General features: G+C 47.3%; 8 protein-coding genes across 8 annotated transcripts; 4 read left to right on the forward strand and 4 right to left on the reverse strand.

Moving 5' to 3' along the window:
* The first annotated feature begins 98 nt into the window (after positions 1-98).
* Positions 99-1,409, forward strand: SPPG_01011 (uncharacterized protein). Its single transcript, XM_016749336.1, has 5 exons — positions 99-233; positions 295-494; positions 561-712; positions 767-884; positions 952-1,409. The coding sequence occupies exons 1-5, from the start codon at positions 119-121 to the stop codon at positions 1,330-1,332; spliced, it is 966 nt and encodes a 321-aa protein (XP_016611569.1). The 5' UTR covers positions 99-118; the 3' UTR covers positions 1,333-1,409.
* Positions 897-2,460, reverse strand: SPPG_01012 (triose-phosphate isomerase). The gene is made up of 3 exons (XM_016749337.1): positions 2,342-2,460; positions 2,189-2,279; positions 897-2,122 (listed from the first exon to the last, which is right to left on the reverse strand). The coding sequence occupies exons 1-3, from the start codon at positions 2,357-2,359 to the stop codon at positions 1,479-1,481; spliced, it is 753 nt and encodes a 250-aa protein (XP_016611570.1). The 5' UTR covers positions 2,360-2,460; the 3' UTR covers positions 897-1,478.
* Positions 2,461-2,540: 80 nt separating this feature from the next.
* On the forward strand, positions 2,541-3,281 carry SPPG_01013 (uncharacterized protein; the record flags this gene model as incomplete). Its single annotated transcript, XM_016749338.1, has 5 exons — positions 2,541-2,658; positions 2,724-2,740; positions 2,802-2,896; positions 2,958-3,126; positions 3,192-3,281. The coding sequence occupies 5 exons, from the start codon at positions 2,541-2,543 to the stop codon at positions 3,279-3,281; spliced, it is 489 nt and encodes a 162-aa protein (XP_016611571.1).
* A 637-nt stretch (positions 3,282-3,918) lies between these two features.
* Positions 3,919-5,492, forward strand: SPPG_01014 (uncharacterized protein; the record flags this gene model as incomplete). The annotated part of the gene is made up of 7 exons (XM_016749339.1): positions 3,919-4,043; positions 4,117-4,148; positions 4,217-4,401; positions 4,458-4,584; positions 4,650-4,667; positions 4,726-4,923; positions 4,978-5,492. 7 exons carry the CDS (start codon positions 3,919-3,921, stop codon positions 5,490-5,492), a joined length of 1,200 nt encoding a protein of 399 aa, XP_016611572.1.
* Positions 5,128-7,097, reverse strand: SPPG_08896 (uncharacterized protein). Its single transcript, XM_016757044.1, has 4 exons — positions 6,851-7,097; positions 6,702-6,787; positions 5,898-6,627; positions 5,128-5,826 (listed from the first exon to the last, which is right to left on the reverse strand). The coding sequence occupies exons 1-4, from the start codon at positions 7,077-7,079 to the stop codon at positions 5,777-5,779; spliced, it is 1,095 nt and encodes a 364-aa protein (XP_016611573.1). The 5' UTR covers positions 7,080-7,097; the 3' UTR covers positions 5,128-5,776.
* A 123-nt stretch (positions 7,098-7,220) lies between these two features.
* Positions 7,221-9,569, reverse strand: SPPG_08897 (uncharacterized protein). Its single transcript, XM_016757045.1, has 13 exons — positions 9,480-9,569; positions 9,218-9,399; positions 9,036-9,148; positions 8,854-8,975; positions 8,676-8,798; positions 8,555-8,616; positions 8,409-8,487; positions 8,268-8,342; positions 8,140-8,210; positions 7,928-8,073; positions 7,777-7,865; positions 7,586-7,706; positions 7,221-7,513 (listed from the first exon to the last, which is right to left on the reverse strand). The coding sequence occupies exons 1-13, from the start codon at positions 9,512-9,514 to the stop codon at positions 7,466-7,468; spliced, it is 1,266 nt and encodes a 421-aa protein (XP_016611574.1). The 5' UTR covers positions 9,515-9,569; the 3' UTR covers positions 7,221-7,465.
* A 112-nt stretch (positions 9,570-9,681) lies between these two features.
* On the forward strand, positions 9,682-10,812 carry SPPG_01016 (uncharacterized protein). The gene is made up of 5 exons (XM_016749340.1): positions 9,682-9,798; positions 9,881-10,011; positions 10,078-10,229; positions 10,303-10,498; positions 10,566-10,812. Exons 1-5 carry the CDS (start codon positions 9,686-9,688, stop codon positions 10,598-10,600), a joined length of 627 nt encoding a protein of 208 aa, XP_016611575.1. The 5' UTR covers positions 9,682-9,685; the 3' UTR covers positions 10,601-10,812.
* SPPG_01017 (uncharacterized protein) lies at positions 10,758-13,830 on the reverse strand (the record flags this gene model as incomplete). The annotated part of the gene is made up of 6 exons (XM_016749341.1): positions 10,758-11,343; positions 11,414-12,711; positions 12,792-13,157; positions 13,222-13,269; positions 13,333-13,524; positions 13,597-13,830. The coding sequence occupies 6 exons, from the start codon at positions 13,828-13,830 to the stop codon at positions 10,806-10,808; spliced, it is 2,676 nt and encodes an 891-aa protein (XP_016611576.1). The 3' UTR covers positions 10,758-10,805.
* Positions 13,831-13,955: the final 125 nt, after the last annotated feature.

The following is a 13,955-nucleotide window of genomic DNA, read 5'->3' on the forward strand; positions in this document are numbered from 1 at the left end:
GTGCTCGAAGGCCAAAGAAGCACTCTGGCTCACGTGTGGTCGATTGTCACGTGGATTCGACTGGTCGTCTCGCATGTCTGGACATTCATGACGGTGATCTCGTTCACGAAAAGCGAAGATGGTTTTCCCTGACAAGCTGAAAAGACTTTTTATACAAGCATATCTCCTAGAGCGCTTTTCCACGGAAGAAGACGTTCTTAATGTCTACCAAAGAGTCTGCGAAACTCTCGGACGTAAGCACCCCCAAGCTGCATACGACCGTGTTATTCGGAAGTTAATGGTTAGGTTGAATAGGACCGTATGCCCGTGAGGACCTGTCAAGCTTCATATCAAATATGAATCAAACATTGGATACAGTTGATATGGAGTTACGGAAGGGACATGCGCCGCAAGACGGGACAACCTATTATGCCCTCGTCAACACCAATGGCGACGAGGTGGCACAAATGGCTACCGAATGCACACCGACAGAGATTACTTACTTCAAGCATCTGGTAGACGATTGCGTGTATGCATGCTTGACGCCAAACTATATTTTGACATCAGATATTCACTTGCAGATTGAGATCATTGTACATGCGGACGACGATGTGTATGAGCTTTCCTCAACCGTGGCCTTGTCGGAGGCGACAAGAATAAAACCTGCAATGACAAAGAGAGATGCGGAAGCATTTATCGATCGCATGATCAAGAATAAGTGGCTGGTGGACAGGTACGTGGTAGTGCCTGTTTTCGTAGACAAGCCCAGTTCTCAAACATTTGCTAGGGATGGATTGATATCAATGAGTCTACGAACAATTCTGGAACTTCAAACGTATCTGAAAGACCAGTATCCTGATAGAATACATGAGTGCACATTGTGCATGGAGATCGTAACGACGGATGTAAGTATGTCGACGTCTTGGACCCTCGTGTGCACTTGAGAATGCGCCTAATGCTTGCCGCTGCCAGTACGAGCGATGTAACGTTGCAAACTGCCAGACTCGGCTTCATTCGCATTGCAGCAGACAATATTTTTCGAGGAGAAATCAGAATGTTTGCCCATCTTGCCAAAGCGAGTGGAGAGGTATTCTGCTCGGAACTGGCGAGCATCGGACAGGGAACACGGGGCGACGAACCTCGCGTAGAGTTTCTGCGAGCCAGTCAACATTGAGTCTTCAATGTGATGAGGAAGAGGAGCAGGAGGACGATGAGAATGTAGACATGAATGGGACGGCTAATGACAGCCCAGACGACATGGTGGTAGATCGACCGTTACGTCGAACAAGGGATCGAGATGCAATTCCCACAAGTGCAGGTAGTTCTCGGAAAAGACCGAGAAGACCTTTATAGAAATAAATTCCTGGATGCTATCATTACAAGCGCCATCGTCCGGATACCGAAGCAGGTTGGGATCTGAAGAGCACAAGAGTTGTGGTTCAGGTATGCTTCTATTAACAATGACCAATGGCACCAAAGATGCCAGTACTATATGATAGTTACTGTCTGCTGCTGATAATCTGAAGGAACTCTTGGTCCTTCAAAGACGCACCCCCGACCAAGAACCCATCGATGTCTTGTTCTTGTTGCAAATCCGGTGCGGACTTGGCACTCACTGATCCTCCATACAAAATGCGCGTCGCATCTGCCACCTCCTGGGAGACATTCTTGGCTAGCCAGCCACGAAGCTCGTTGTGAACTTCCTGAGCCTGTTGAGGTGTAGCTACCTTACCGGTACCGATGGCCCACACAGGCTCATATGCGATAACGACGTTCGCCCAGTCGGCGGGGGCCAACTGGTCGGCGATGGCCTTAATTTGGCGGAATACGACGGCGGTCGTCTGTCCCGCCTCGCGCTCGGCGTCTTGCTCGCCGACACAAGCAATGACGCTCAAGCCAGCCTTGACGGCAGCGTGCACCTTTTTCCCTACGAACTCGTCCGATTCCCCAAATATCATTCGGCGTTCCGAGTGCCCGAGAATGACCCAACCAATGCTGAGGTCCTTGAGCATTTCGGTGCTCACTTCGCCAGTGTATGCGCCTTTGGATTCCGTGTAGCAGTTCTGGGCAGATACGCCAACGTCTTTGCGGAGGGTGTTACGGACCAATTGAAGATACGGGAAAGGAGGGGCAATGACGACCTCTGAAGGAGTGGATGGCGTTTAACTCACTTTCAACCCAGATAAGTCCACAAAATGGTTCAACATACCAACGTTGGGGCTCCATTTGCCCTGGTTGAGAGCGTTGACGATGGTTTCCGCCAACTTGACGGACCCATTCATCTTCCAGTTGCCACCGACCTGTCCACATATGTGGTTAATAGATGCTTGAGCGTATACAAGTAAAGTACCTTTGAGCTTACCAAGAACTTTCTTGCCATTGCTGCGTGTTTACTTTGTGAGAAGAATTTGAAATTGACGACAAAAGGAAGAAACGGTGGGCGCTCTTTAAATACTCTGTCGAGTCGGTCATTTCCGGAATCGATACTGAGTCATGCACCAACGCGCATGCAGCTGGCAGCTTTGCGCGGCACTTTTTGCTTGTCGGGCGATTCCGCAGCCATGCCCAAGATTGTCAGTTCCAGTACGATTTCAGCGTCTGCCGAGTTTATCACAGGCGCAGAGAAAGCTCTCCATGTATACTACTGCCATTATTGCGGGGAATATGTTCTCATCGTTGGTATGAAAATCTTTAGCTGTCTTTGTTTGTTGTCGAGATCTAAAATTACTGTTGTAATACAAAAGACAAACGATTACACAAGGTATGTCGGTGAAGGCCCTGCATTTCCCTCCGAGTGATTTATGTATGCCTCGACCGAACAGCTGCCACGCCGGAGAACGGACAACGCATCGATAATAAGCGACAAACGAACATTCAAGCTCAATCTCAAACGTGGCCCTACAAAAATTATCAAGAGGTAAGCCTATCTGTAGAGTATTACTCCGGATCATATATAACATAATGCCGTCCTGGAACAGAGCGGCTGGATATGAAAGACAATCCCGATGGTCATGTCCGCGATGTGATCTACCTGTAGCGTACGATCAAGATTCTGGGCCAGTGTACATATTTGATGGGGCAGTTCATGGCGGTACATCGGCACAAGGCCCTGATGAATCAAGAAGACAAGTACTGGGGGAAAGCAAAGTAATTTATTCGTGTGCTTTGGTCTAGTGTGAAGGTTGTTGCTGAATCACAAGATGTTTTGATAGGTGGAAGATCATCGCCCTGCTCAAGTACAAATGACTGCTGAACAGCTACTTCGAGAAGCGGAGAGATCCAGAGAGAGGTCGAAACGATAGGCATCTCATTGAAGTATGATTATTTTGGAAAGTCACCTACAGAGCGATTGGTAACAGTAAACCACGTAAATTAGTGCGGACATGGAGGAATGGAGACCATCGCTCGGCCCCATATCGACCACTGATTAATCAGCATTTGAACGTACTACCGCATCTGAAAAACCTCCCCAGTAACATCTATTCGCAAGTGTAATCATGACCAGCGCGACTTACGAGAAAGCTATTTGGTTCAATGTTTTCTTGAGCTTGATTACCTGTGAGGTGATCGTGCGTGCTGGGATACGATACGACTTGGGCATGCCAAGGAAGTTACTATTCGTATCTATTGTGATTGCAATCATTTCAACTAGTGGCGGTAGCCCATGCCATCAAATCTGGTTAACCCCGGCGCTGCGATGTTGCTGTTCTGTTTAGAATAGGAATTGTACTGCGTAGTGCGGAGCCAATTGCACTGCGTATATTTAATAAATGCACCAGAGACAGAATACGAGATCCAGCTTGGGGTTTATCGATAGTGCGGAATGCTCACGTAATGCGGTGCTGTGCACTTTACAGTGGACACAACAGTGTCCACCACATCCAAGATGGCGAAAAGCAATTCGTTCAAAGTTCCAAGGCAGGACGATAGCGGAAGAATATGTCAAAGGAGCTGGTAACTCTAACACAGAACGATGCAGAAAATCCTGCACGTCGTCTGGCTTTTCTTTGGGGCATCGTAGGAGCATGGTTTTCCCGCATTGACGTGTGGCTTCGGGGGACCAGGTAAGAACGCCCCAAGGGAAAAGGAGCACGCTGAGGGACAGCTCAAACCGATTGCTAACACTTGCAACTAAAGACACAATACTCCACTCTTTGCACTTTACGCTCGTAAGTATTGCTAGTTCGTCGTACACCAGGCGACAAACGCTAACCTGGATATCTCGGTTCTCTGGTAGTATTTAAGCTTGTTCACGTTTTCTTCCGCAGGCTCCTAACTGGGCCCCTTGTGCCAGTATGGAGCTACAAAGCTGAAGTTGGGATAGCGTTGTTGCAATATGGGCTACATTCCGATCTGGAATTCGTCAGGACCCTCCTAACAAGGGCAAGCAACCTGACAATTGGCCGTGGCACGGTTGTCTATGTACGTAGGCAGGCAATTTGATTGGGAAAAGAAAGCAGTGCTCAGATTACCGATAGGTGGATGAAGAAAACTTGAAGGGTTCATGGCTTACTTTGCGGGATGTCAAACCGGTTCTTCACGTTGGCGTTCGAGATGCCAAAGGTCTATCCGTTCAGACTCCTCTGACAATCTTTTACGTTCATGGTATGGTTGATGATTCTACGAGCAAATTGAATACACAGCACAATTTCTGACATGCATTCATAAAGGCGGAGGATATTGTTTTGGTGAGCCAGTGGTCGACCGCTGAACATTTGCAGTACACAACGAGCTTACATTTCATAGGCATGCCTCTGATGTATCAGTCCCAACTTCTCCAGCTCCTCCGAGATCTTAAAGAATCTTATGGTATCGCGGCGCAGATTTTCTGCGTGAAATATCCGCTTTCCCCTGAGGTGCCCTTTCCCGGCGCCATTGATAGTGTCATCGCGGCCTATAACGCATTGCTGGCACACATGTTTGACCCATCACGAATCATCCTAGGTACCTCTCTTAACATCATCTGAATTTATGTCGTCTCTGACTGAATATTATCAGGAGGGGACTCTGCGGGTGGTGGGCTGGTCCTGAACCTTCTTCAACACCTGCGTTCTACGGCGCCGTCAAAGTTACCCCTCTGTGCGAATCTCATCTCCCCCTTTGTGAACCAGCAGGCTACAGCGCCATCAATGGTTGCCAACGAGCCATACGACTTCCTATCTCGGCGTTCTATCTTAGATATGGCCGGTCGTTACAGGAACAGTGCCACTTTCCCAGCTCCAGATGACCCTGGTTTGGCAGAACCCCGCGTTTCCCCGATAAATGGGGACGTTCATGGGCTTCCGCCGCTTCTTGTAACCGTTGGGACAAAAGAAATCTTTCTTGATGATGTGAACGCGTTGGTATCAAAATGCCAGCAAAGTGGTGTTATTGTTGAATTGGATGTTGGTGAAGGAATGGTACACAACTATCCGCTTTTAGAACAGGTCTTCGGAAGACCAGCCAGAGAAGGCTTAGGTAGGATTGCGACGTGGATGGCTAAGATGGTGAAAGATAGTCAACAGCAATTTTAATGTACATCCAGATAATAAGAGTAGAAAGCTTGTTTCTGTGTGAATGTGTGTGTGTTACGTGCAAGCGTATCTTGACCTTGGCTATTGACATTGGAAGGCCGTACTCTGCGCTTCGCAGAGGCATGCGTACGTGTTTGGCTACCATAACCTTGGACAATCACTGGACCTTGTTTGTTTCGTCCACCGGAGATAACAGGACTCATTTAGTTACGGATCAGTCCGGCGAATGTTGCATACGAGGAGATGTTGTTTGTCCACATGAATGGCATATTTGCCAACGAGCTTTAGCAAGGTGAGAGCAGTTCTACAACGTCGGATCGCTTCCAATCGCGTGCTGAAACAATTGATCGGCGTTAAAGCCATTATACATCTCCCGTCCTCACCTTGTAGGCAGAAATTGCTCACCGATGTCGACAGCCCTTCTTCCATGAGCGTCTTCCACGTCTTTGCTGACACCAGCAACATCAATGAGCCATCGAATAACATCGATATGGCCCTCTCGCGCTGCGAAATGGAGAGGGGTAAAACCGTCCAACGTCTCAGGACTTTGGAAATCCTGTCGGACAAGGTGTTTGACATTGTCCGGGCTGTCGACTTCCGATGTCCTTTCGCACATAAATATGTCAAAGAGATACTGCAGAATATTTAACCTGTTCGTCTGTGCCGCAAAATGCACTGCTTGCATTCCAGCCTTCGACGTTGCTCGCGCATCACTTTGATATCGTTTTAAGCAGATATCGACGCACGATAATGAGCCGGAGATGCAGGCTAGGTGGAAGATCGTCAACCCTTCGGCGTCTCTGATTTGCGTTAACTGCAGCAATTCACTTTCGCCCAAGCTATCAACTTGGGATCGCCCAACTTCGAAGAGCATTTCCAAAACTTCAACGCAAGGTGCAGCGGCTGCCATATGTGCGGGTGTTCGACCGTTTCTTGACTGAACAAAAACCAAATGTGGCGCCTTCTCCACTATAAACTGAGCGCATGGAACTGCACACTTCTGGGCAGCCACATGCAGAACATTCCATCCGTCTTTATTTTGCGGTGTTAAGAGGGCTCCGTAATCGTAAAGGACCTTGAGAACCGGCAGCAAGTTTTTGTTGGTTGCAATCATGGCTGGCACCCAAGTCCCATGCTGTTCCAGGGAAGACATGAAGTAGAAAATAAGTGACGAAGTCTTCTCGGTAATTGCCTTTATGTGCAGCATACCTTGAATCCATTTGGATCGGCGCCTTTTGAAAGTAGGTACTCGACACATTGCTTGCACTCAATTGTCTCATGAATTGGGCGGCGGCCTACTCACGGCACGTTCAGTTAGCATAAGCGTTGTCGGTCCAGATCCTCAAGAACCAAATTACCAAATATGTTGGAAACATTAACATCAGCGTGAAACTCCTCCACTAAAACTTCAAGAACTGTGAGGATCTGTGCACGGCCTGCGAAGTGGATTAGCCGATCTTGCTGACGGTTAACTGGTGAATTAACGTCAAAGGTCGCTTGGTGCAGCAAGCAACGAAGGTCTGAAAGAGCACTTTGGCATGTAGCGCGGATGAGGGCGGGGATAAGAGCAGCAGTATCATTTCCCATGTGTGTGCTTGCAGTGCTAGTTGCCAAACAGCAATATGAGATCAGGGTGGCTGTGAAATCCATTTACTACCCCACATTTCCCCACACTTGACGCTCGGTTGAGTCAATTCCTCCGCCTGTGTGTCATTCCTTCTTGGCCATCATTCATTGAATGCACTATTTCATAGCAATTGCTACGGCGGTATGGCCATGCCCTCAAACCTGGTTTAACGCATGCGCTGCTGTGTTTCTGCTGTGTACCCGTTATCTGTCCCATCATATATTCGATACTAGTTGTACCGTGAGGATTCACTGACCGCATTATGCTTTTGGATCCTGGAGCTGTTCCAGGCGATAGATTACTCTTCAAAAGAGTCTGCGCAGGTGTCATGATTTCTGCATCAGCACTATATTCTGATCTGATATCTTCCCGCCCGTGTTACAGTCCTTACGCCCTGTCAGTGGGAATATCAGTGGAACGTCAAGAGCCACTTACAAGCAAAGCATAGTCTCATATGATACGATACCTTGAAAGGTTTATATGGCTCGTGGTGAACTTGCAATGTGTCAATGCGGAGACCTGATGCTGTGTACATGTTGATCTTAAAGTCGATGTAGACAGTACGGGCCATTTGAATTGGAACGGCTCTATCATAAGTGGTATAAATACTTTCACTCGCGAGCATCCAATGAGCAACGATCGACAAAGGCAACATACCCGCTCTCCATGTACAAATTACCCGTGAGAAGCGGCACTCCGCTGACATTGAAATCGGTTGATATTTTGCCAATGGTCCATCGCAGTTCCTGCAGCAAACACATTTGCTGGTCAGTACCCAAGTAATGCTTTCTTATGAATTCAAACGAACCTTCGTCATTTGGTCAAATGTACATTGTCCCACGTTTGCATTCAGCTTTACGGAGGCTACAGCCTTCGGAAGTGTGATGGAGAGTGCAGCATTTTCCACTATTTTCCCTCCGGTGGATCGTGGCTGGACGGATATGTCAAGCTTGCCTACGTAATATTAGAAATTTAAGCAGTTGTCAAGCAGCTGATCAGAAATATATTACTCCTCCTTACCTGTAGTTTTCGAAAAATGGATTGAGGGTTTAACTAGAAGAGGCAAAGTCTGCGGTGAGCTCATGTTCACGCTGAATGAAAATTGGATCAGATGAGCACATTGAAGTAATAAATAAAGGTTGTCTTACTTGTAATCCATGAGCTTGAATTGTCCATCTGGTGGGACAAATGACAGGACTCGATCCTTTTCAAACCGATGATATCTAGCTAGTCCCTAAATTGAGTATGGACTTTCCTCAAATTTGCAATTCTCCATGGGCTGATCGAACCTCACACATGGATGAAAACTCGTCATGTTGTCCTCCAGAACACGGTGGTTCATAAATGTCAGAATCAGGTCTGGCATCCCTGTAAACCGCAAAGCTATCGTCACGGGTTACGCTAAAATACAAATAGGTACTTATGAGATTCAAACCTGACAATCTGGTATTGCAAAGGACTTCCCCATGTGCTTCCGCAGTGATTATGTTATTATTCCTATGCGGGACGGGATGAGTATCTTAATCAAGCTTTCCTTAACAATCTACCATGTGCACCTGTCTAGAATGGCGTCCACAGTTTCGACAATGTCAAAAAATATTTCGTTGTTCGTATATTTGATACCGGTCGATCGCCAAGGAACACTGGATAAACTCCCGCTTGGTTGTTTTGTTCCAAAACTGCTAGCAATTAGCATAGAGGATTTGTCGGTTAACTTATCTCAATATTTCCTACTTTGTGCCAAGAGAAACGGCGTTCATTACGGTTGATAAAAGGGATGGAGGTGGCACGACATCTTTCAAAATGTTGGGTTCCGTAATATAGGGAAAGCCGTAATCAAGTAGCTCTTCCAGCAACTACAACATTGTGTTATAAGGTCCTCGTCACAACTAGTGTGCTGGAAAGAGGAAACTTACCTCATACACAATCACAAAATTCTCCTTTATAATGAGCTCTGTTACTGGGCCAAAGTAGTCGACTAAGAGATCCACCGTCCGATGCAAGAAATGCAATACACTCAGTGGCGACACTGTAGCAATCAGGAAAGTTAATTGAGCCTCAGCCCCAGCGAGCACCTGGAGGAAAGGCAGTACGTTACCTTCTTCTTCAGTTACAGCAAGGAAGACCAAGCCACTGCGATAGACATGATGAAGATAAAGCTCTTCACACGCCACCACTGGCGGAACCTCGTACGGGCTAGAGGATGCTTGAGATATTTTGAGGAAATCGTCGACAGCACGCCCTATCACATGGCGCCAGTGCTTTTCAATGATAACCTTCCTAAGAAAATGCAAGCAGTTCTCCGTTAATAAATTTCGTGCCTGTGCGTCTTTCGAGAACTGTCACTTACGAGAACTTACCCACTTGTATCTAGGATAAACAAACTACTGATCATATTTCTATATGTGTAAAAGTGGATGGACTCAAATGCACTGGCTTCCAAAGTCCGATGATCTCGCAAAGGGCAACTGGCAGACGTGGTTGTTCTGCTGAATGTGTCATCTGTGGCTTAGACCGTGCTTAGCTGGTAAACCCAGCCAGAGCGACAGATCGACGAGGAGCAGACATGGACGACGTCGACGTGGACCGATTATATATCCTCGAATCTTTGCGTACAAAGATCTCCCAACTTCGTGATTCTCTTAATGATTTCTGGGCTGTGCCGAATAACGCGCAATGGTAGGAATAGGAGCTTTGGACTGTACAAGTGATATCCAACGCTGCACCTATTGACTTACACTGTACTTTGACGGCGATGCAGGCCGCATGTTTTGAGTCAGTTCAACGTCCTTGTTGCCAGATATGAGAGTCTATTGGGAGAATTGCGGAAATCCTGGTTGAAGTTAAATCTGGTTATTCCCAGCACTGTGCCCCATGAGCGTCCAGATCAGTGTAAGTCTCGAAGATTGTACACCGTCGTGCGAAGAGTTTGCGTACCAATTGCTTGGCCTTATTCAGTACCTGAGCTACTCCGCACCAAACTGATTCCCGAGATAGAAGAATTACAAAACGCGCAACGTCGTAACGCTGTACATGCTCCTGGCCTTGGAAGTGATGAAATTAATTACTTGGATGAGTCTGCTGTACGAGATGCGGTACGATCTTGGGAGGTATGTGATCCCGGACCGCTCTTATTTCCCTCTCTCAGGCCTATCATTAACGTACTTTAACCTAATGGCATAGGCACGTATGGAACAGCATGATCTCCTAGTTCAAGCTGCCCTTGAAACGGTGCGCGACAAAGACCTTCGCAAACAACTCAAAGCTCGAATACCACAAGAAGAGGACGACCAGGATTTAAGTCGATTTGTGGATGAGGCTGGGAAAGAGAATAAGCGGGATCTGGAGCGCATGTTGATGTGGATGTCCAGCGGACCGCGTAAGGGTTCTTTCTGTTTTGTTTATCGAAAACTGTCATTGTAAACACTCTGCCTCACTTTTTTTAGAGAGCTGGGTAGAAGAAGAGAGCAGGCGAGCATGACTGGTTGCAGTGGAGATATAAGAGCTTCCGGTAGCTTGCTTGGTGTACATAGGGCGTATATAGAAATTTCCGATTCTACAGCTTGTGCTTTTATGGAACAAGTTACAGCCGGATTGACCTAACTGGTAGCTCAACAGTGACAGAGCGGCAGACGGCGTCGCATATCAAAAATCTACTAAGTATTAGATATATTACATTCACAGTATTAAAACTCGGCTCGCCTTGCCGGAAACGCAGGGTACGTTCGTAGCCGCAGCCTTTCCACTTCCTCTCTCAGAATAGCGATGTCTTGCGCCTGAGATTTAGCAAGATCTATCAACCTTCTCCTAGCATAAATAGATCCCAGTGCATTTTTCCGGCCTTTGGGTTTACTTCGTATTTGTGCGGAAATTTTTCCCCCTTCGTCCGCCTTTTCCTCATCTACTACGCCCGCAATCATTTTGCGATCCCGAACGTCCTGGCCGAGAGAGTCCACCTTCATATCCAACCGCTTGTTCTCCCCTTTCTTTTCCCGTACTTTGCGTTCAAGTCTCTCAATGGCAGCTTTCATTTCGGAGAGTTTGTGGTGATGAGCTTTGATGCTATGTTCCGCGCGTTTCTCAAGTGCCGCGATTTCGTGCAAATGCTTTTTGTCATCTCCTCCGCGAATAAATTCTTGCATAGATTTGGTAACGCGAAGAAGTTGGATGTCGCGAGTGCGGAGGGTCAGTGATTCAGCCTGGAAATCGAGCATCTTCGTTTCCCTGTTTTTATAAACCGGTACGCCATGAGAGTCAAGCATTTGAAAAACAAATCCACCGGTTAAAAGCATACCACTCCAAAGCATGTATCCCCCGTCTATACTCTTTCATCTCCCTTAGAGCAGCCACTTTAGTCTGACCCAGGGCGACGATGGCCTCGTTCAACCTCTCCACCACACTTCTATGAACCAGAACCGCATCGCTGTAGTCTGTGACCACAGGAGCCTGCGGGACTTCAACCTGGCCCTGTTTAAGACCAACCAGTACCTCCAAATCAAACGTGCTTCCAAATCTGTAGTCCACAAACCCGTTCATTTCTCCCGTGAGTTCTTCGGTTTCCAAGCGGATTTGGTCGGATGCCTCTAGCAGATTCGTTATCAGGGTCTGTAAGTTGTGGAGAGTTTGCGAGACGGTGTGCAAGTCGGCTTCGGTCTGAATTTTCCTGTTTCGGATGGCGATGAGATTTTGGAACAGATCAGCGGGGAGGCCTTCTGGTGTGTCTGTCTGCGGATTTAGAGGGCAAGGAGTTGGGGGTGGGAGGGTGCTGAAGGCCGGTGTTAAAGCATGGGACGTTGGACGAGAAGGGTGGTGCTGTGGTTCATACGGCTTGTATGGATTAAGATCTTGCTGCGAGGGGTCGGTTGTCGTACCATCACGAGAATCCTCAGCGGCATCCCTCCGTTTAAATAACCTCCAACATGCCTCCCACCATCCTTCCATTCCTGGTGCCCCAAATTCTTTTCTGAATGCCCTTTCGACCTCCTTATCTTTCTTCAACGCAGTCTCGTATTCCTCTCGACATCTCTCCAAATCCTTCTTCAATTCAGGTATCTCCGCTGAGTAATGCATTTTTTCTCCCTTGCAAGCTTCCAGTCGGGAGGTTATGGCTTGCTCCTTGGCTTCGTCTTCTGAAGCGTACAGAATCGAAGCGTACAGCTTGATCAAAACGAGCTCATGTTGGTAGATAATGTTGTCAGTGCTGAGCTTAAGCTCAAAGAGAGTCTGCCGGAGACTTATGGAATCAAATTGATCGCAGATTTCTGTGATGGACGCCAAAAGTTTCTTCAACTCGGTCTCCAAAGCTTTCCGGGTCTTCTCCTGCTCTTCCTTTTGTGTTGCAAGCTTCTTCTCATATTCTTTTGCCAGCTTCTTTTCCTCGTCTAACCATTCAGAAGCTGGTTTCGTCGTCATAAAGTCCGGTTTTGTGAGGAGGGCTTTGGTGTCTTCCTCTGCGCTGCGGTCCTCAAGTCTATTGTTCATCATCTGGGTGAGGGCCCGATCTCGGGCATTATCTAGGGCAGCCGCGCGGAGACGTTCCGCATCTTGACGTTGTTTTTCGAGCAGACGCTGTTGCTCCTCTGGCGTGATAAACTGTCATATTAAAGACATCAATCTCGTATCATGCATGACTAGCGTTGGGGGTAGGAATTGGATAAAAAAGCGATGCTAACCTTCTCACACTTAATTTCCTCATCTTTGACCTCAACAACTAGCCCCGGCTCCTCCTCCCGATCCAAAACGGGCTTGAAGATCTCCACTCCCTCAACGTTGCCCAACTCATCCATTATCCCCTTGCATCTCTCTCCCTTCTCTTCAATTTTAAGCATCTCGTCTCGCTTGAGTTTGACAAATTCTGCAAATTTGTTGTTGAAGTTTTTCTTGAGGTTTTGAATGTGGTCCTGTAGGAGAATCATTTGTGTTCGGCGCCGATCATTGGTCGTCAGGTCAAACGGTGTATACAGAAGGGCAGGTGGGACATCCGGGGCCGGCGTAGGAGCCTTTGCTTGCGTGTCTGCCTCGGTGTCGGAACCGTCCAGCTTCAAAATAGGAGCATGAGAAATACACCTTGCTATTTCACAAACTTGTCGTTTTGCAACTTACTTCCTCGGTCAAGTCCATCTCCCTCACCCCGCCCTTCTTTTGAGTCACCTAGACTCACCACATGCCTCAATAACACTACTTCCATGATGCAACCGGCAAGCGATAGCATACCTTTGCAGTAGCGTTGGCAACCAACATCCCGACCTTCCTCAAGAACATAACTCTGTTTACTCGCTCAATCTCCTCCAAACTTTGCTTCCGAATTGGATAATTCGGTACAACCGTGTGACGTCCAGTAAGAGGGTCTGGGTTGAAGGATTTGATCGATTGACCGATGATTTCCATCGAGTCCCAACATTCTTGCTACGGGAAGCATATTTTGTGTACACTCTTTCAGCCTCTTTACAAATCAGTCCAGAAAGCAAATAAGCAAACCTTGATCCTTGCACCGATAACTTTCTTTTTCATATTATCCTCTTCAATTTCCCTTCTGACCTCCCTAACCTTTCCGTCGGCTTTGCCCAATAGACGGTCACGTTCCTCATAATCCAAAACAAACTCCTCTCGATCTAACCGCTCTAAAGAAGGTAATGAATCGTTTTTCGCTATCGCTTTTAATAGCCTTTCCCGTATGGTCTGAAGGCGGTTCTGAATGTCAACGTTCTGCATCGGATGGGGGATATTCTGCGTCGGTGTTGCCGATCGTGATGTAGCTATGAGAGACTCACTGGACGTATCCGCAACATCTGTAAGTGTCTAGCCAGTCAATTAGTGAACAACACTTCGACAATGCA

Source organism: Spizellomyces punctatus (genome assembly GCF_000182565.1).
Source record: "Spizellomyces punctatus DAOM BR117 chromosome Unknown supercont1.2, whole genome shotgun sequence".
Classification (NCBI taxonomy): domain Eukaryota; kingdom Fungi; phylum Chytridiomycota; class Chytridiomycetes; order Spizellomycetales; family Spizellomycetaceae; genus Spizellomyces; species Spizellomyces punctatus.